The sequence below is a fragment of the Antechinus flavipes genome, chromosome 3, assembly GCF_016432865.1.
Source record: "Antechinus flavipes isolate AdamAnt ecotype Samford, QLD, Australia chromosome 3, AdamAnt_v2, whole genome shotgun sequence".
In the NCBI taxonomy this organism is placed as follows: Eukaryota; Metazoa; Chordata; class Mammalia; order Dasyuromorphia; family Dasyuridae; genus Antechinus; species Antechinus flavipes.
The window spans coordinates 250,737,347-250,759,383 of NC_067400.1; the positions used below are offsets into that span (position 1 = coordinate 250,737,347).

Genomic DNA, 22,037 nt, shown 5'->3' on the forward strand with positions numbered 1-22,037 from the left:
AGGCTTACCCAGTGAATTAAGGTTTGTATTTCCTTGTCTGTTTATAATAATACTTAATATGTCTTAAAAGCATGAAGTGCTAAATACTAAAAAACTTTTTTTTTTTGATTCTAGCATTCCAATAATTAAAATTAGAGCTATTGTATTATTTAAGGTAGCAAAGTTTGCTCAAAATATTGGAATGACAATTAGAATTGATGACATTTTTCAGTTCACTTTGAGTAATAAGTTTTCATCCCTGAACTTCTATTAGTAGCTGTGATTAAAGTCCCTAGTTTACCTTTGTCCCTGCTTTTTAAAGATCTTGTCTATTTACCTTTCTTTGAAATGACAGTGGTATTAATAGTAAAAATTACTCATTCATTGTAACTTTTATTGTATGTCATGCTTTCAATAAACATGTATGAAGTATTTGGAATGGCCCAAAGTACTCTGTAAAGAGATTATGTGGAGGGCTACAAAGGTAAAGATACATTCTCTGTACTCATGAAGATTACAATGCTCAAACTAGTAGGAAAATATCACTTGAGCTGTATTAGTATTTTTGCTTATTTCTAATGATACTTTTTTCTTGGTGTAATTAGTGTGGTGCAAAGTACAATGTTTGTCGTAGATCATGATTGGTTGAGAGTATTAAATAGAATGAAAACTAGACTATATGACAAATTAAAGAAGTAACTGTTGAAAGCATTGTCAGGAATTCAGTGTTATTTCACAATAGACTTGTTAGCAAAAATTAGTATATAAGGAAAGCTTTAGAATCTTTAAATAATACATTATATTCCTTAAACACAACAATATAAATTAAGTAAAAATCAAGATCTTCAAAAATATAATAGTCATTTACTTCAAATAAGTAGTGGAACTTATCGTTGAAATACTTTAGGCTCTATTCTTTATCAATTTAGTTACCTAGAGGGCATATGAGATGAAAAGATATTCAGATTTTTTAAAAAAGATTTTATAAAATATATTTCATTACTTATGACTTAACTTATTAAATTTGATCTCCTTTTATGTTCCATAAACTAATCACATTTATTTTATAATTTTTTTTTAATTTTATAAACTTTTACAAATACTAGGCTAGTAAATGTTAATAGTAAGCATTTTTGTCATTTGTCATTTATTGTAAGTAGTTGTGTATAGCTCTAAGAATTGATGAGGAAAATTTCATTGTTGAGTTGAACATAGTTTGATATCTGTTTTCCCTTTTATAGATTGGAAAGGAATTCCTAAGAAATCAGACAATGAAGTTGCTCAAAATGGAGGTGCAGAAACTACACATGCTGAACCAGTATCACCAATACCCAAGGCCTTACCTGTTCCTGTTCCTCCCATTCCTGTTCCTGCACCAATAACAGTACCACCTCCACAGGTGAGATAATTTCTTTTTTCGTCATGTTTAAGCATAACTAAATATTCTGTAACCACGTTTTATTGGTTTCTTTTAAAGTTTTTTCCAAATTATAATTCAAAAGTTTGCCCTAGTTTATAGATTAGTGAAAAGGAGAAATATAGAAGAATGATTTTGAGATACTGCACTGTAATTAGGAAGAAGAAAGTTCAAAATCCTGTCTCAAACTTCTACTAGCAGCCACCTGGGCTAATATTTTGACCTCCTTTTGCCTCAGTTTTTTCATCTATAAATGGAGATAATAGTACCTACAATTCAGGGTTTGGTGAAACCATAAAAGTCTATGTAAATATTAGTCTATTATTATTTAGTATATTTACAGAATTTTAGTATTTGAAGGAATCTTGAGTCCTTTAATTTAATACATATTTGACATCCAGTTTCTCTGATAACTTTTCCTTGAAGAACACTGTGGATGAGGAAGTCACTACATTGACAACCCATTCCACTTTTAGAAAACTTTAATTGTTAGAAAAGATTCCTTTGCATAAAGATTCAGTCTACTTCTATGTAATTTACAATTATTGCCCCTATTTCTGTCCTCTGGGACCAGTTAAAAGATATAACTCTACTTCCACATTATGGCTCTTAAATAATTAAAGAGTTTTCATAAAATCCTGCTAGTAATCTTCTCTTCTCCAGTCTAAAGATACTCATTTCCATTAGCTGATTCTCATACACTCTGTTCTTCAATCCTCAACCTTTTATGTTTTCTTGAGTATTTATTGCAGTTTCAGCCCATACTTAGCTTTTTTGTGATCCTGGTATTAGTCATACAGAGATATGCTACTCTTTGTCTCATCAGGATTTCATTCTTGAGAAATGTCCATTCCTCTTGGGTTGACATCCTTCATAGAATATTAAATCACAACTCTTAACAGACTTCGTACTATTTTAAATTCATGCTTTCCAAAATCTGGATTGCATGTCAAGACTCTTGTTTCAGTTTCTGATCTTTTACTATCACAAATTCTGATACAATGTGGTCCCTTGACCTTGATTTCTACTTTAGTGTAGCTAATTTTTCTTTGTTAGTCAAATTTAGGTCCAGAATATCAGTTTTCAGTTCAATTCAGTATTGTTGTTTCCTTGACCTTTTCAAAGTGGAATTTTTAACCTTCTTTCTTTTTTTCCTCTTTCCTTTTTTTTTTTTTTTTTTTTTGGGGGGGGGGTGGGAGGAGGTGTATTAGTTTCACTGCTCCTTTTAGCAGGCTGTTATCACTGGTGACCCTTCTAATAATGTTTTTACATGATTAAGAGAACAAAATTTCAAAGGAAGACAGGTGAAGTAGTTATCAAAATGTTAAAAATAAAATCATTTATTTTATGACTCCGCTCCCCCCCAGTATGTTTTACCCCTGTTATAAATAATGAATTTGTCATTAACTTAAGAAATTATTAGGTTGCTTTGCTTTAAGCCACCAGAAAACCACTAAATAGATGTGGGTGGGAGTGGTAGTGGCAGTGATATCTATTATCTATAGAATGTTTTGACATTGCTTCTGTTTATTTCTCTGTTGATTATCACCACATTTTTGCCCATCAAGTTCCTCATTTTCTTCATGCTTATTTTTTCTGTTTCTTTTAAATGAAATATTCCTTTTACAGCCATACTTCTGTCTTGAGTACCTTTGTGTCACAGAGAAATCTGTTTGACTGAATTCTTTTCCATGTGTAAAAATCTTGTTTTCTATCCATTATTTTGGACAGTTATATATAAATATTTGAGGAAATTTTTGCCTCCTTAGATATAGTCAATAAATGGTGGTTATAATTACATAATAAGATCTGATGTCCTGAAGGACAATGAAAGTTGAGTGAATTTTTTTTTTTTAATGTTCTGGTTGTATGCTCCTAGAATGTAATGAGCTTGTCTCTGGTTTTGTCAGGTTGAGAGAGAAACTAAATTGGCATCTAAGGTAGTTGTCAGGAGTTGGGGAGACGATCATCAACTACCATTGTATCTCTTTATTTTCTGTCCATTGCTGACTAAACTCTCAGGTGGTAGCACATTTGCATCTCTATCCTTGTTCCTTGGTACCCAAGGAACTGCTTCTTTTCAGATATAATCCATCTCCTTCTCTTAACCAAGAATCTTATACCTGTTATATCACTGCAGATGTTTGAGTGATCCTTTTTTCTTTCTGTTTCTGAGTAACATTCTTCTCTCCTCCAGTCTCCTGACAAAATTCCTTTTTCCCTTTTCACATATCTTTTTGCATTTCCTTTTTAAAGTATTCCAATTCTTTTAGCGAATGGTTGATTATTCCCTATTAATCTAGGTGCTACAGGTACATTCTTATAGTACTTTTCTGCTCCTTTTGGAGAAACTGGTCTCTAAGAGATCGAGTTGAACTTAATATTCTTTGTATATATATATATGGGTCCTCTTAATGCTAGCAAAAAGTAAATACTACATTTATTCTGCAGACTTTTATGCAGTTTTTCTTGTCCTCTACAGTAGTTTGATGCCAGATTATGTGTCCTTTATTTTTTCTGTTGACTTTCTGCTTTGATTAACTGCTTATTTGCTGTACTTTGTGGGCATAATTTTGGAGTCAGTTGTTGATGGCATTTCAATCTTTTTTCTAATCAGAGCTTGATTTTTTCAGGTTTTCCTTTTGATAATTAATTCAGTTTGTTAAATTAATCAATTAACACTTTATTGCCACAACCCTAACATTGTGAAAATATGGACAAAAAGCAAAATAACAGTAGCCTAATTAAATCTACAATCCTTGTCTCTCCTTGAGACATATTTCCCTGACCACTTGACTGCCCATATTCTGACTTGTTAGACTTACTACTCTATTAGATCCATTAATAGCACAAATACTCCTTTAATAAGGGGTTATAGAAGTTAAATAAACAGTGCTCTTTTCCTGGTATTTATTTTCAACTTCAACCTTTATAGGATGTATTTATAGCAGGCTCCTTTCTTAGATCTAAATATATAATAAACTTTGTTTCATCTGGTTCTTTCTTACTTGGTCAATGCATTTTTTTCCCTGTTCTTTTCATGTGGAACAGTATCAGTATTGATAACAAATTCAAGCACAAAATACTTAATAGCAGTTGGCCATAGCAACCCATAAAATGTAAAAAGATTCAAGATATAGAACAAGAAATAAGATTTTTGGATATAATCAATTTTTTTTTACTTGACTATGCATATTTGTTTTAAAGGATTATCTTCCTGTGGCTTTTATGGAAGAATTTGGGAGGGAAAGAAAAAATATTTTTGCATATATTTTTAAAGGAAGGTCTTTAGGAAATGGTTTTTCAAGACATTTTCAAAGAATAAAATGGCAACAAATCAGAAAAAAATGGACTATTCGAAAGAATGCTTACCTATTAACCTGTATACTTAAAAAAAAAACTTTATGAAATCTTTATGAAAGCAATTTAATATGAAAAAAAATGAGAACAGAACAGGCAGATCTTTAGAGAACCTTAGATTTTTGAACTAGAAGGAACCTTCACCAGCTTCATTGTCTTAGGACAATCCCTCATTTTGCAAATGAGGTGAAATGGAGGTCCAGAAGGAAACTGACTCCCCCAAGGTCACACAGGGTAAGGGGAAGAGTTAGGACTTGAGCAGAATCTTGCTTTTCTAACTGAATAGCATCATTCACTGACTGGTTTCCTCTAGTAGACCATGACTTTACAGTAATACAGTTGACTGAAAGATAGTTAAAACTCTAGGACTTTTATGTTTGGTTATAAAATTTTCTCATGGAATCAAATGCTAAATGTAGCTTTAAAGGCTCTTTTCATACAAAATTTGTCATGAGTTGTAGTACCAAGAAAAATTTTTCTGAGGAATAACAATAGAATATAAAAATTCTTAAAACATATTTACTATTATCATGGAGGATGTCTTACTATAAGTTAAAATTTTAATGAGATATTCTTAATGATTACTAAGTTTCTCCACATATCATTGAAAGCTCAATAAAATTTTTCTGTTTTGTGTGCGTGTGTTTGATCAATTATCTAAAACCATAATCAAGAAACAAAATTTGCCTAATGGTAAGAAAGAAGGAGATGGTCTACTTGTATATAGTAACGACCCACAAGTAAAAGATGCCATGTAAAAATAGCATTTAGAATGTGTAGGATTAGAAAATAAGGAAAGTTGTAACAAATATCCTTCTATCATACAAATATGATGTCTCTTAAACCTGGAAGATACCAAGCATACAAAGTCAATTAAAGACCAATATTCCTATTGAATATCAATTCAAAAATATTGAATGAAACATTGATGAAAGGATTGACAATTAACAAGATCATACACAGACTAGACTGGAATTATGTAATACAAGTTTGTTTCATTATTAGGAAAATTTCCTATTAATAACAACAAAAACCCAATCATATGATTAGATTAATACGTAGAAAAGTTGTTGTTGCTTTTACACAGTAACATCCATTCATTTCTGTTCAAAAGATATTAAAAAATAATAATGAACTATTCTCAAGGTATATATTTAACATTAAGAGTCAACATTTTAGATAGTGGAGAACCACTCAAGGCCTTTAAAATAAAATCAGATATATCAGGAATGTCCATTGTCAACAATATTATTTGATACCATATTAAAAAAGTTGGTTATAGCAATAAGAGGAAAAGGAACTGAGAATAAATATAGATTTTAAAAAACCAAAACATCTTTTTGGCAGGTATTAATAGTTTTATACATGTAGAAGTTTATAACTTTAATGAAAGATTAATTGAAGTAATAATTTAAATAAAGTAAAACTATGTAAAATGAGCACAGACATTATCACCTTTCTTGTATGTTATCAAACAAAACCTAGTAGTCAAGGGATAGAAAGAGAAATTCCATTTTAAATAACTAGAAATGTGTAAAACATTTGGTAACTTATGAAGATACTTAGAACACAACTACAAAATGCTCTTAAAGAATTAAAGACCTGGGGCAGGTAGGTGGTGCAGTGGATAGAGCACCAGCCCTGAAGTCAGGAGGATCTGAGTTCAACTGTAGTTTTAAACACTTAAAAATTCCTAACTGTGTGATTCTAGGCAAGTTACTTAACTCCAATTGTCTTAGCACAAAAAAAAAAAAAAAAAAAAAAAAAGGAATTACAGACTTAAATAATGGGAGAAATGTTAATTACTTATGAGAAGACTGCACTATTACAATAAAAATGGCAGTATTGCCTAATTTATTTGACTATCAAACTACCAAAAGAATAAGTTACAAAGCTGGGGGGAAAATTATTATGTACATTTATAGGAATAAAAAGTCAAGGTTTCTTAGGGAAATAATGAAAAAAAAATGGGAAGAAAGGGGATCTGACGCTGTATTACAAAGATCTCAAATTATTACAAAGTAGTAGTCTTTAACATTATGAAGAGTTGGGGTAGGTATCAGTGGTACAATCTACAGTTTATAGAAACAAATAAACATAGCAATGTAGTATTTGTTATATTCCAGACCCCCAATTGGGGTTAGGACTCCTTTGACAAGAGAAGTCACATCGCAAACAAATTAGGGGATGGAAGAAGATAACTTTCAAAACGCTGGATGGAATAATCCAGAAGAATAGAAGAATAGAAATAATCATAGGCAATTAAATGGTCAGTGTTGATTTCATTAAATTAAAAATCTTTTGCAGACAAAATCATTACAATTTAAATAAGAGGAGAAATGGATAATAGTAGGGTCAGGGGAACACTTAGATGATTTTTCTGATGAACTTATAACTCCTATTGGACTTAAGAAACAAAATCCATTCCTCAGTGAGTGAATGGTAAAAAGATAAAAACGCTTTTTTTTCCAAGGGAAGAAATGCAAGTTTTCAGTAGCATAAAAATACTCTAACTCACATTAATGATTAAGTTAAAGTTAATAATAATAATAATAATAAAAACTTTAATTTCATTTTTCTGAAGGTCCATCTCATACACATGAAATTGGTAAGGTTAGATAAAAAGGAAAATGACAATTTTGAGAGGAGATATATAATGATGAGTACATTGCGTCACTGCTGTTGAAGTTGAAAATGAGTTCAGACAATTTGGAACTACACTCTCAAAGATACCTAATTAGTCATACCATTTTTACCCCCTAAGAGAAAAAAAAAGAAAGAAAATGACTATGTGTATAAAAATATTCATAGTAGCACTTTTTATTCAAGAAAACAACTGAATTAAAGAGGAAATACCTATGAATTTCAAAATGATTAATCATGTTATAATATCTAAATGAAATAGAATGTTGCTACATTTTTACAGATTCGGTGAAATTTAAAAAGCTTTCAGTTGATCACATATTGATTTGCTTCATGCCAGGCACTTTGCTAATTATTATTAAAATATTTATTATTTTTAGAGATTGAGTAATCATTAACAATAAGAATAAGAAATGCTTCATCTTTAGAAAATGGGTTCTTTGAGACAGGGACAAGGAAGGAATACATTCCAAGCATGTATAGGAGTAACATCCCACATCCAGTAAACTTGGAAAGATGGGAGTTGGCCTGATAATGCTGTTTAAAAGCTAAATTTGTGAAGATTGATGCAGAGTTAAGTAAGCCAGAACCAGGGATATAATTATAATATCTACCACATTGCAAAACCTAAAGACCTCTGATCAATGCAGTGACAAACCTTAATTCCAAAGGACTCATCTGGTGACTTTATAGATTTGTTTTCTTTGTTCATTCTAATTTGTTGCAAGAATGTATTTTGTATTTTGATAGCAATGCAAAAGAAAACAATAGTAAAGCATTTTTTTAAAACACACACACACACACACACACACACACACACACACACAAAAGGCTTAGAAGAAAACAGGCAAAGTTTTGGTTACATTGAATTTAGCATATACCCTTTAAAAAAAAAAATTCGTACATAATGAGATCTGCACTTCTTTCTGTATAGAAATGTTCAAGGTAAGAATAATAAAACCTTTTTTTTTTAAATGAAAGAAAAAGGAAAAACCACTTGTGTATCAAAAATTAAAAATAAACTATTCAAATGTAACACTTTTATCTATTTTAAAGGGAGCAAGAAGTGTAGCAGTGAGGAAGCAAGATGACTGAGTGATAAGGGACCATTGGAATAGCTCCTTACCACAGATTACTATAATCAGATCTGGAAAGTGCACCAGAGAGTTGTGGGCTGAAATAAAATGACAGAGTAGAGAAAGCCCTCAGATGAGCTCTCCCACCAGTGCCCTTCAGAAAACTTTAAGATAACATATCACATCCAATCCTAGAGTGGCAAAGTCAATTGAAGTCAGATTGAGACTTTGTTCCAGTCTAAGGCAACATAACAGATCAGAAAAAGAGATCTGTGACATAGAAGACACTGAACCAGAACTTACTTAAATGAAATACCTCTTACCACTGGTAACAGAAGCAGTAGCAGCTTTAAGGTGTTCTTAGCCAAATATAATCATATCACCTTGGAAGCACCAAAAACTTCCAAATTCCCAGAATTAGCTCTAAAACTGCAGTGTGGAAAAAGCCTGACACTTGAAACAATTTCCCTTTCCCCTCCCCCATCCTAGGAACAGAGCTCAACAATAATATAAAGTCCAAATCAAGAAATAAGGAAGAAAAATTAGCAAACAAAAAAAATAATCTGACCATTAAAAGGTGCTTTTGGTGAGAGGGAAAATCAAGACATAAACTCAGAACAAAATGAAGTCAATAAACAGCTTGATAAAAGGAGGCACAAAAAATACTGAAGAAAAGAATTCCTTAAAAACCAAAATTGGCCAAATGGAAAAGGAGGTATACAGTATTATTGAAGAAAACAATTCCTTAAAAATCAGAACTGGGAAAGTGGAAGCAAATGATTTCATGAGACATCAAAAAACAAAACAAATTGTTTGCTTTTTTTCTCCATTTTTTTTCTTTTTGATTGGTTTTTCTTGTGTAGATAAATGTAAAAATATGTTTAAAAGAATGGCACATATTTAACCCATGCTAAAGTTGAAAACTATCTTTGCATGCATTTTGAAAATAAAAAGCTGTTTGTTTTGTTTTTTTTAAGTTTTAAAATAATTGTCATGAAGGGGAAAAAAACTTAGATCTCAAAAAAAAAAAATTGAAAGAAAAAATCCAAAGAATAAAACATGAAATAATTTCATTGGAAAAACACCTGACCTGGAAAATTAATGGAGAGATATTTAAAGAATTACTAAATTACCAAAAAGCCATGCTCAGAGTTTGGACACCTTGATTCAGGAAATTGTCACGGAAAACTGCCAAGATATCCTTGAATCAGATGATAAACTAGAAATTGAAGGAATCAACTAATTATCACCTGAAAGAGATCCCAAAATGAAGCTCCCAAGAATGTTATAGCCAAATTCTGAAGATCAGAAATCAAAGGAAAAAATATTGCAAAACAACTTGAAAGAAACCATTCAGAAATTGTGGAGCCATAGTCATTATTACACAAGGCACAATAGCTACTATTTTTAAAGGAGAAAAGAGCTTAAAATGCAATATTCCAGAAGGTAAAAGAATTGGGCTTATTACTAAAAATAATTTATCCAGCAAAATTTAGAATAATCCATCAGGGAGGAAGAGAGGAGAGAGAGAGAGAGTGTGTGTGTGTGTATATGTGTCTATATTTGTGTACATACACTCATATGTGTACACATACCCACATACACATATCATAAGGGTCTCAAGTGAGGTTAAGGGATTTACCTTTCTATATGGGAAGATGAGACATTTGACTTATAAGACTAATACATTAGGGCAATTAGAAAGATTCTATATAGAGGGTACAGAAGTGATTAGATAATGCTGGAATGATAAAATAGGTGAGAAAAAGGGCTGCCCTGGGAAAAGGAGGAAGGGAAAGGAAGAATGGGGGAAATTTTCTTACATAAAAGATGTAAGCAAGGAAGAGCTTTTACAGTGGATCAGGAAATAGTGAAGGGAAGGAGGAGTGTGGTGTCAGGGAACACTTGAACCTCACATATAAATTGGTTCAAAAAGGAAAAATAAATAAATAGTTAAATAAATGACTGTATAATCATTATTAAAAATGTTTTAAACATTTAACATGTATTTGGGAAATATTTAATAAAATAAGTAAATGTACCAGAGTGAATACTGATGGGGAAATCCAGAAACGTTACTGTGAATCTTTTGTCCAAGAATACCATGCATCACCAGGAAAAGCTCATGAGCTAAAATTTCATCATATGAAAGATTGATTGCACTTTGATAATCAGTACCTCCTTAGCATCTTCAGTAGCCTTTTCTCTTTGATTTCAGGGCTGGCGTATAAAGTGGTGAACTTTCCCAAAAGGCCTCTCTTTATAAAGAGGGGCTAAGTTTTTCCAACTAACTTCATTTGTCTGATCTGCTTGTTTTAAATAACATGAATATCATTCTCTAGTACTGAGTACCTTCTAGTTGCCCCTCTCTTTTTGTGTATTGTCTTCCTCCAATTAATAGATTGTAAATTCTTTGAAAGCAAGATTGTTATTTTTCTTTGCATCACAAGTGCTGGCACAAGGCAGGCATTTAGTAAGTGTTTACTTACTCATTTTGGCTGGCCCAAATCAATATAGGCAGTAGACTGGACTATCTATGGACCTTGTCAAGGAGCATGTAGCTTGTGACCCACTCCAGCACACGGTGTAACAAAGCAAGAAGAGGGTCCGGACAGTCATATACCATGAATTCTATCAGACCCTGTGGAAAGCAGAGACATTTTGAAAATATAATTGTAAACTAGTGGCTTTTTTGATCACTACCCAATTCCAGAGTATAGACCAGTGGTGGAATTTGCTAGGGAGTGATATGCCCAGGTAGGGAGAGGCCCAAGGTCAGCAATAAAGAGGAATGTTCACAATTCTGCAGCTGTTTGGCTCAGAACTCAAGCTCAGAGCAGAGTCTGATTTCCAGTATTTCTCAGCTTCTAAAGAAATAACCAATGCATTATTCCAGATCATACAAGGGCCTCTGATTCTTATACTTAGAATCAATAGAGAATCCTGATTAGCTGATAAGTGGAGTCCAGTAACAATCAAGTCTTGATCAAATTCACATCCAGGTTTAGAATTGCAGAGCTTTGAGCAAGGGTGCACCCAGTGAGACTTTGCCCTGGATCTTTGGACACACTGAAAGCTTGCCAAACCCTAACCTCTGAGATCCTGGAAGAACAGAAATACAACAGAACCATCTCAGACTTAAATCTCTAGAAGTCTGGCAAATCTGAAGTTAAGTAGTAGGCTGAAGAACAGGCAAACCAAAAAAGACCTCAATCATATTATAATGACAGGATTCTTCAAGATACAAGTACAAAAGAGAATGGTTAAAAAACTTCTACAAGCCATACCTTATAGAAAAAGTTTGGCAGTGCAACTCAGTTAAAATTCCTGGAAGCGATGAAGCAAGTTAAAAATTGGAATGAAAGTGCTTGAGGAGAAAAAAAAAATTGGAAAGGGAATTAACAGCTTGACTCAAGAGATACAGAATTTTCCCTAAGCAACAAACTCCACAAAACTTAGAAATTGAGTCAAATGGAAAGCAGTGATTCCATGAGATAATAAAATAAAGTAAAAAAGAGTGAATAGATGTAATATATCTCATAGCAAAAAATAACTGATGAAAAAATAGGTCAAGGAGAACAGATTTTAAGAATGGGTGAAATATCTAAATTCTGTTACCAAAAAGAAGAGCCTAGAAACTATATTTCAATTAAATGTAAAACTTCATAGATCTCTTAGAACTATAGGGCAAAATAGAAAAAGAAGCCACCAGTTATCTCCTAAAGAAATACTAAAGACAACCAAAAAGAAAGAAGTGAAATATCAAGGAGCAACAATCTATATACATAATGGAGCAGCCCCTAAAATAAAGGAGTGGGGATTTTGGAATATATTGTTCTAGAAATCAAAGGATATAGGCTTTCAGTCAAGAATAACTTCTAGAAAAACTGAATATAATACTAAGGGTGAGGAGTTAATTAATGAATGTTAATAAAATAGAAGATTTTTAAGCATTCCTGATAAGATCCAAGCTCTAGCAAAACTTTGAAGTTGAACAAGAATCACAGCATGTAAAAATAAATGAACAATGATGTACTAAACAGTGATAAGCTCCTTATATATTTCAAATATGGGGAGGTAATAATCTTACAGTGATTAGTCCATAGAGGGTTGTTATAGATTAATGATCTTAATAAAAGAATAGAAAGGAGAGGAAGAATACATTGGAGGGAGTAATAAAAGGAACATTTGGGGAAATTATTTCACATAATCAAAGTATACAAGTAAATAGCTATACAAAAGAGAAGGGAATGGAGGGGTGGAGTGGGGAACCTAGCAATACTTGAACCCCACTCAAATCCGAATAGGACCAATTGGCCTGTTGGTCAAGAAGATATACACATACACAGACACATTTCACTCAATACAGTAATGAGGGGAGAAGAGAAATTAGAAAGAATAGATTAAGGGAATCTTAAGTAAAAATAAACTCAGGATATATAAAAATATGTATAAATTATGTTGAGGTGGCAAAAAAAGGGAATTTGAGGGGATAGAATGGATGAACAAGTTATAGTGCCTAAATGTAATGGCATACCACTGTACTTAATTCTTGTCAGTTTAATGACCAGTCTATTCCAGAGGACATGATAAAATATGCTCCCTATCTCTTGAGAGAAGGGTAAAAGACTCAAAATGCAAAATGAGGTATTTTTTAAGACAGGCCCCTAAAGTTTGACTGACCATATATTGTTGGAATCCTTACTAACTACTAACTAATTAGAGTTGATCTAATCTTACAAGAAGATGTTTTGGCCAGAACCTGAAACAAGGTACTAAGTAGAACTAATCAAGACAAGGCTTGTGTTCCCACCTTTACTCATTGGAGTCCACAAGTATGCTAGCTTCACAAAGTAGACTTTCTACTTTCAGGGAGTTCACACCTCCCTTAAAGCTCATTGGGCCAGAGAGCACTATGGGAGAAAACCCATAATCCCATTCTCTCAGAAGAGGCAGATAAAAGGCCAGCGATGAGGGATCTATGGCAGAATACATTTTTTCCTCTTGGCTGGCTAATAGCGCTGGACTCGAGAGGAACGACTCTGGTGCAGAGAACACTTTTGACAGACTTCAGTGGAGCTATGCCAGAAGCCCTCTCTCCGCGGCAAGTTGGTGGCTGGGCTCCCCAGAAGGAGATAAGAGAGACCTTCCATCTCTGTCTTGGTTGGAGGCAGAAGAAAGCAGAGGCAGAGGCTGAAGGACAGAACCTTTGGATTTGGAGACATCCGAAGGGCTCTAAGCCTCTAAACCGGCTGTGCTTTGAGAAGAACAAACTCCAACATTTGAACTCTAACAATATATGTTCATGTGTTTCATTTTTTCTGTGTTCTCAGTTGAAGAAAGATGAGTTAGGGTATAATGTTGAGAAAACATCCTTGTTTAAAACAAATGAAATAATAAATGAATAGGCTTCTTATTTCATTCTATTATGTAGTCTTCTGATGTATTTAAAATATCTTGTCATATCAAATAGGTATATAAATACTTAAATTTTTTTATTGAGATTGGAATATTCATTTTGAAAAGTCAGTACTACCATTTTGTAGACTCAATCATTTCTAATTCCATCCAGTTCAAATTTTGGCATGGAATTTTATTTTATTTTGCTATAAATCAAGACATAATAATAGTTGCACTTTTCTGTAATATGCAAAATAGATGAAAATGAGAAGAAATGGACTTATTTTTAAATACCTGCTCTTAGCTTCTATACAAAGTAGGTTGAATCTGATGCTGTAAACTAGAAATGCCAACTCTTTTTAATAGTATGGAATTGTCTTATTTATGATACATTATTACATATTTGTACATACATTTACATGTATTGTATGTGATAGACCTTCTGTATGTACAAAATTTTCTTCTTGTCTCCCTTTTAGGTTCCACCACATCAGCCAGGCCCTCCTGTAGTTGGTACACTCCAACCACCTACTTTCACACCACCTTTAGGAATTCCCCCACCTGGTTTTGGTCATGGAGTTCCTCCCCCTCCTCCTCCACCGTTTTTACGTCCAGGATTCAACCCGATGCATTTACCACCAGGTATTGCTAACTCATTTAAAAAATATATTGTTAACTTAAAACCTAGAACTTAGTGGTACTCAGTTGGGGGTGATAGACATATTGTAAGGAGTCAGTATTATTATGGACAAAGCATTAGAATAGGATTCTCAGTCAGCTATATTTCTTTGTACTCCTAAAGATCAACCCAATATAATAAAAGAATTACCCAATTCTGGATTATTCAGTAGTTTGTGATTCATATTGTAGAACTTGGAGTGTCCATTTCTCTAATTCTTTTCTTTTTTTTTTTTAAGTCATCAATTTTCCTGATATCTTTCACAATATTTCTGGTGGTTTTGGTAATATGCTACAGCATAATTGGACCAATTGTTATTCATTTCTCCCTTATAATCTACATTACTATTTTGATACTTTTGGAATTGTATTGCATTCATAGTGGTATTGCATTTATAGTTATATTGCTTCCACAAGGTGAAGGGTTTTAAATTCCAGTAACAGATTGGGATTGTTGAAATTGTTTTATAATTCCAAAATTCATTGTAGCCATAACTTTTATTCTTCATTTCTGGGCCTAGTTCATTGTCTATCTGCCATGGCTGGCCAAAATAACTGCTAATAGGCCAACTCAAAGGGCCAGCTGTTCAATTTTGTGGTATAACAATGCACTTTTTTCATTCATTTTATTTTACTTATGCAGATTGTTAGGTTAAATCTCCTTGAATAAATATGTATTTTCCCCCCTTGAAGAGAAACAAACTGATGTAGTCTGAGATTTGATGCAATAAGTATAGCGTCATCTACATATAGAAACAGCTGTGATAAATCTCTTGTCTACATAGGAATTTAGGCTCAGTGCAGGATAGTTTCTGTTATTTTACTACAAAGTACAAATTGTGATAATTGTTCTTTTTTCTAGGTTTTCTTCCTCCTGGACCCCCACCTCCTATAACACCACCAGTGTCTATTCCTCCTCCCCACACTCCACCAATAACCATCCCAAATTGTAAGCATTTTTTTCCTTTATTTTGTGTGTGAGTGAATGAGAGAGGGAGAGAGTGAAAGAGACAACAGAGGGCATATAGGAAGTCAAGGTATTTTTTCAAATAAGGAGGGGAATCAGTTATTCAGCTTTACATGTTGATATGATTATATTCCTTAGCTACTATCGCTGGTATAAATGAAGACACTACAAAAGACTTATCTATTGGAAATCCCATTCCAACAGTGGTTTCTGGGGCTAGAGGAAATGCCGAATCTGGTGACAGTGTGAAAATGTATGGGTCTGCTGTTCCACCTGCTGCACCTCCTGTTACTCAGCCTGTTTCGCTTCTTGGTGAGTTAATTTTTTAAAATGTTTTTCCATTTGGATTTTTCAAAGAACCTTTATATAGCTGTAATTTATTAATGGTTAATACTTCACTGAATACTTTTTTGTATATTCATAATATAGTTAACATGCCTTAATTTAAAAGGAGAGAAAAAAGTACTGACCTTTTTCAAAAGATAAAAATTTTATTTTTGTCTCAGGTAAATACTATAGATATCTTAAACTAAACCATCTTAGCTCTACTCACAGTGATTCAAATCATACCTGACTCAAGTATCTTCTCTCAGATCCATCGTCTGTACTATTTCCAAAGTGATATTTCTAAATGTGGTTCTCCATATACATCTCTATTTGTAATGTCAGATAAAAACTCTTCTGTTGGACATTTGGATATTTAAAATTCTTTATAACCTAGAACCAACCTATCTTTTCACATTTGTTGTATATTATTCTACTTCACTCTCAAATCTGGCCAAATTGGCTTTCTTGCATTCCTTACATATGACATTCTATTTCCTGTTTTCATGTCCAGAATGCTCTTTACCTCATCACTTCAGTTCAAATGGAACTATAAAAATTCTTTCCTGTTTCCCCCAGCTGCTTGTTCACTCTGCCCCTCAAAAATACCCCTCATTTGTTTTGTACATACTTAGAAGTGTTTCTTTAAAATATAAGCCCCTCGAGAGCAGTTATTTTATCTATCCAGTTGTATCTCCAGGGTTGAATGCAGTCCCTTGGATATAGTGCAAACCTAATAATGGTTCACTGATTTATAGTGAAAAATTAATGGTAAATGTTTTTATATTATAATAGCTTGCAAAAATTTTAAAAGAAAGCTCCTAAATTAGACAAATATCTTTTTTTAATGGCAAAGACTGTTAACAATAAAAATATGCAATTGTGTTCTATTTTTGACCCTGTGATTTAGAATCTAAATCTATTGTATAAATCTAAACAGCTTCCTGTGGGTTTTAACAATATTTCTTATTTGATATTTTTAGTTACTAATGGACTCTTGAAATCTCATTGCTTAAGGGAATATAAGTACTTAAGTGGAATACCTACTACCTACTGAAGTCTCAGCCTGACCCTGGCCAGGAAGTTCAGTGGCTCCAGGATCCCTTAAACTATTGTGCCATATCTCTTCTCCACTTCTTGGTCAAACTCCTTGAAAAAGTTCATACACACTCTACCTCTTTCCTTTCTCTTCTTAATCCTTTGTACTTTCGCTTCTGATTTTATTGTCCAACAGTTATCATTGTTCTAAAGTTACCATTGAAATCTGTTGCCAAATCTGATAATCTTTCTCAGTCATCATCCTTCACAATCTTAGTTAACACTGTTGACAACCCTTTCTAGGTTTTCATGGTACAACTCCCTTCTAAGGAATGTTTCTCCTTTCTTAACTAATCTTTCCTTTGCAGGCTTCTACATATCAACACCCCAGGTGAAGGGTATTCCTCAAGTTTTGTGTGTTAGGCCCTTTTTCTTTTTATTCTGTCTTGGATACCTGATCTTTTCTTTTGAATTTCAACCATATCCAGGCATATAATTCCCAAATCTGTAATTCTAGCTTCAGTGTATTTCTCTCTACATCAGTCTCATATCATCAATTGGCCAACATGCATTTTAAAGTGAATTTTCCAGAGATATCTTAAAAGACACTTATCATCCTTAAAGCTTCCTATACTTGTAACTTTGGCCTTATTTGTGACTTCTCACCATTTGTATTTAACCAGTTACCAAAAGTTTTGTTAATCATTAATGCTCTATTAATCGTTAACCTCTTATCTCATCTCATCTATTTCAATCTGTCCTAATAAACTTCTGCAAGAGTACTTTTCCATAAATGCATATCTGACCATGTGATTCATATTCACAAGAAACTCCAATGGCTTCCTATGGAAGAAAACTTAAAAAAAAAAAAAAAAGAAAGAAAACTTAGTTTTCTATTGAAAGCTAAAGAATAAAAGAGAAAAAGATAGTATTCAGCTTTAAATTAAAATAATTCCAACCTAACCTGTTAAAGCAAAATTATTGATTTTTTAAAAGTAAGATGGTCATATGAAAGGATATCAACTGATTAAAATAATTTTACATAAAAATGTAACCAACTTTCATTGATTGTTTGAAATGGGATAACAAAAGAATTTTTAAAGCTCTTTTCTCAGAAGTCCAAATAAATGCCCCAAAACTTTATACAACCTGGCTCAACTCTATGTTACTCCTCTTCCTGCACTTTTGTGATTCAGAGAAATGATCTTCACATGGGACCTATCATCTCCCATTTTTTTTGTTCTGCCTTCCATCTTATATTCATGAAATGTGCTCTCTCATTTGTGACTCAGAATCCATCTTTTCCTTAAAGATTCAGTTCAGATACTATCATCTTCACAAAACCTTCCTAATCACCTCAATTGCTATTGTCCCCTTTATGTATAGTAATAAACTTTGCATGAATATTGTATGCATTTTCATATGTATTTGTCTCTCCTACTAGAATTGTGAGGAAGGATTGTTTTGCTTTTTATCATATCCCCAGTGCTTATTATAGTATCTAGTATATTGTAACCTCTTAATAAATACTTCTTAATTGATTGATTCTTTTCCCTTATTATTACTTATGATTTCCTCCCTTTTTTTGGACTACTAAACTTGAATGGTAAGACTAATAAGAATAAACCAGCTTACTATGCTTTTTTTCTGAAATATAAATGAATCTAAATTTCAAATGTTTTTCTATCTCGACTCATTAAATATCTACAGTTTGTCCAAATAGAAATAAGAAAAAAGAAGAGATGAGGCCATATAAAGAAGAATGTATATTTCATTTGCTCTTAGCACTAAAAATTCTTAGGAAATATCAAAAGGACTGCTTTAGAAATAAATAAAAAAGAAACTTTTATGAGACTAATCTTTACTTTATGGACCAGGGAGGGATTGCTCAAAAGCAGTAGGTAGTAGCATTGAAGTAGGAAACAGCCAGACTTCTCTTCACATCAGATTGTAGACATCCTCTGGAATCAATCCTTGCCATCTATTCTTTTTCTCCTAACAAACTCGTTCTCTTTGCCATGTTGGATGCAGCTTTTGTCTCATCACATGAAGCCACCACCAGTGATTTGGTACTAGATCAGTCCCCGTTCCTACAACCCAGTGGTGGTAAGGAGAGAAGTGTTCTTGAAATGCTGTGGTGGAACTCAATATAATGTTTTAAGTTTACTGCAATAATATGCAACCTGTTAACAAGCATTGTGACATGAGGAAATAATTTAAACTCTGGAGCCTCACTTTCTTCAAATCTTCCCTTGTATAACTTCTTATGTGGTCTTCAAAAATTGCTATGACTAAAAAGTTCGTCATCTTATACCCAGGTTTGTAATAAGTCTATCTCAATTTGGTGAATGGTCCAGATGAGTCAGACCTTACCTATATCCATTTAAGTAGATCCATATATATCTTAGTAATACTCTCCCAAAACCCACTCTATCCAGACTTAACCTTTAAGAACTTATATCACATGCATGGGACTTGAGCAGATAGTTGTTTGTTTGAATTATTTTTTAAAATTGTAAAATGTTACTTAAATACGAAATTGTAATAGTAATGATTTAATACTATTTTAGGATTTGCTGATAATTCACAATTCATTCCTTAATAGATAGTATTGCAGGGGGTTGTAACTTCTGTTATGACCCCTTTGATAGATGGAGCCTTATCAATTCCTCCTTAAATTAGTGGTTTTGAATACATAGTATGTAGGATTATAAAGAAAATCAGTTATTGAACTACAGTGGTTGATTTTTTTTTTTTAAAGCAAGTTTACAGATTGTAGGTTAAGAATCGCTGGTCTACAGGATTAAATACAAACAACTTACCCCAACATGTAAGATCCATCCATCTTTATAAGCTTTTTATCTTTGAATTGCTCTTTGCACCCTCCTGGTCCCTCCATTTTGGGGAGAGGTCCAGAATGTTTATAACCTTTCTTCCCTCGTAACTGCTTCTGACTTGATGGATTTATGCATTAATTCTGGCCTCTCTTTCCCCTAAATTCCCCCGTGTCTTTGTTTACTGTGTTATATTTCCCCATTAGAATAATAGGTTTCTTGAGAGTAGAGACTTTCTTTTTCTTGCTGTATCCCTGATGCCTGGCCTAGTTACCTCTTGTAGCTTAATAAATGCTTGTTGATTGCCTGCCATTTAACTTTAAATAGCTTTAACTTAGATATATGACCCAAAACTATTATTTTTCATAACCTCCACGATCCAACAAAAATGAATTTTATATACTGTCCATTATTATTATTATACTGTTAATTAAGTCCCATCATCAAATCAATAAGCATTTGTTTAAATTACATCATCCATCATACTGGGTACTGTCAACTTTTTATGTCTGGAATGTATGCATACCCTGTATTTCCCTTTTCAGATTATTTTCTTCCTTTAAGATTAACCACATCACATCATTCATAAAATAATAACTAATCTTCCTAGTTGAAAAAACTCTCTCCTTTTCTCAATTTTTCTAAGAGTTTTTTAAGTCTTTCTTTATCCCTACCACATTCTGCTTTGTATCATACTTATTTGTATATATGTCTTATTCCCCTATTAGATAACGGGAAGTTTCCTTGAAGAGAGCATTGTTTTTCATATCTGTATCCATAATGCCTGGGGAATTAAATTGGATTAGTATTAGTTACAAGGAACTACTTGTTTTCCAGAAGATGGATTGATTTGTGCAGACAAGTTTGTTTCACTTAGCCTTGTGTTGTTGCTATGTTCTAGAGATGCTGAATTAACTACTTTATTTCATTTTTGTCTGTTCATTTATTTTGTATATTTAGCTAAAGGTGGCTTTTGACATTCTTTTGATACCTTCATATTTGGGCTTACAAGTTTTTCTACCCCAGCGCATCTGTGAAGTATTCAAGTTGACTTATTTGACAAGTATATATTATTATAATATAGTAATTATATTACTATATTAATACATTAAATAGATTTAATATATTAATAAAGATAATGGTAAATCTTGAAAAAAACAAATTTTTATAATTAATCCCATAACTTAATATATTTGTATTTTCATCTATGGCATGAATTTACATCTGAAGTATGACATGAGTGTGTCATTATAAATTTTGTCCATCTATATCCATACTTTTAGAACTGGTAGGCATATTCATCTTGCTCTTTTATGTTACAGATGGACAAAATGAGTAGCAAAAAGATAAGCTAGAATAGCCAAAGGAAGCAGACTTTGCTGCTTTCTATGTGCATAAATTTGATTTAGTTAGTATAATTCCCTGAAATCTTTAGAGTTGCTGAAGACCTTAAAGTTAATCTAACCCAATTTTTTTCATTTTAACGATGGGGAAAATTTGAGGCCCAGAGAGGTTATAAAATGACTTGTTTCATTAGGGAGAAAACAAACACTTTAAAGTTGGTAGTAGAGCTGTAAAATCCAGGTCTCCAAACTTGTTGATCTGTATCAGGTTGCCTCTCTTTATATATATTATTTTGATTGCATTTAGTCTAAGTTCAGCTTGATCTGGCTCAAGTGGGTCATAATATTAAAATCAAATTTGGATTTGATTTGGAGCAAGCTTTATGTATTTTTTGGAAAGGCCTTTCTTCTTATTACCTACCACAAAAGTATCCCTTCGTATGCATCCCACATTCCAGATATTGTTGGGCAAGTTTCTCATATTTTTAACCACATTGTAATTAGTTCTTTAGAGAGTAAAGTAGATGAGGCGCTTGATTTGCAGTCAGGAATACCTTTTAAATTTGAATTTTGCCTTAGTAGTAGTGTGACTCAGTCTCAGTTTGCTTATTGGTAATATGAGGATAATCAGGAAGATCACATGATATACACAAAATTCTTTGCAAACCCTAAAGGAAAGACTAAATAAATGTTAGTGAAATAAACAGAACCAAGAGAACATTGTACACAGTAACAAGATTATGTGATGATCAACTGTGATGGACTTGGCTCTTCTCAACAGTGTGGTGATTGAAGGCCATTCCAGTAAACTGTGATGGAAAATGCCAATCCTATCCAGAGAGAGAACTATGGAGACGGAATGTGGATTAAAGTATAGAATTTTCACCTTTTTTGTTGCTTTCTTTCTTGTGTTGTTTTTTTTTTCCCCTTTTAGTCTAATTTTTCTTGTGCAGCATGATAAATGTAGAAATATTTTTA

At 32.7% G+C, this 22,037-nt stretch overlaps 1 protein-coding gene across 5 annotated transcripts in view; it reads left to right on the forward strand.

Moving 5' to 3' along the window:
- SCAF4 (SR-related CTD associated factor 4) overlaps positions 1-22,037 on the forward strand; it is a 96,538-nt gene that overhangs the window by 67,024 nt on the left and 7,477 nt on the right. For 4 of the 5 annotated variants that reach the window (XM_051984879.1, XM_051984881.1, XM_051984880.1 and 1 more), the window contains 4 exons: positions 1,221-1,378; positions 14,355-14,517; positions 15,416-15,502; positions 15,659-15,832. In XM_051984879.1, the coding sequence (XP_051840839.1) occupies positions 1,221-1,378; positions 14,355-14,517; positions 15,416-15,502; positions 15,659-15,832 (582 nt within the window). The remainder of the gene's footprint in view (positions 1-1,220; positions 1,379-14,354; positions 14,518-15,415; positions 15,503-15,658; positions 15,833-22,037) is intronic. The other variant, XM_051984882.1, reaches the window with a different exon arrangement.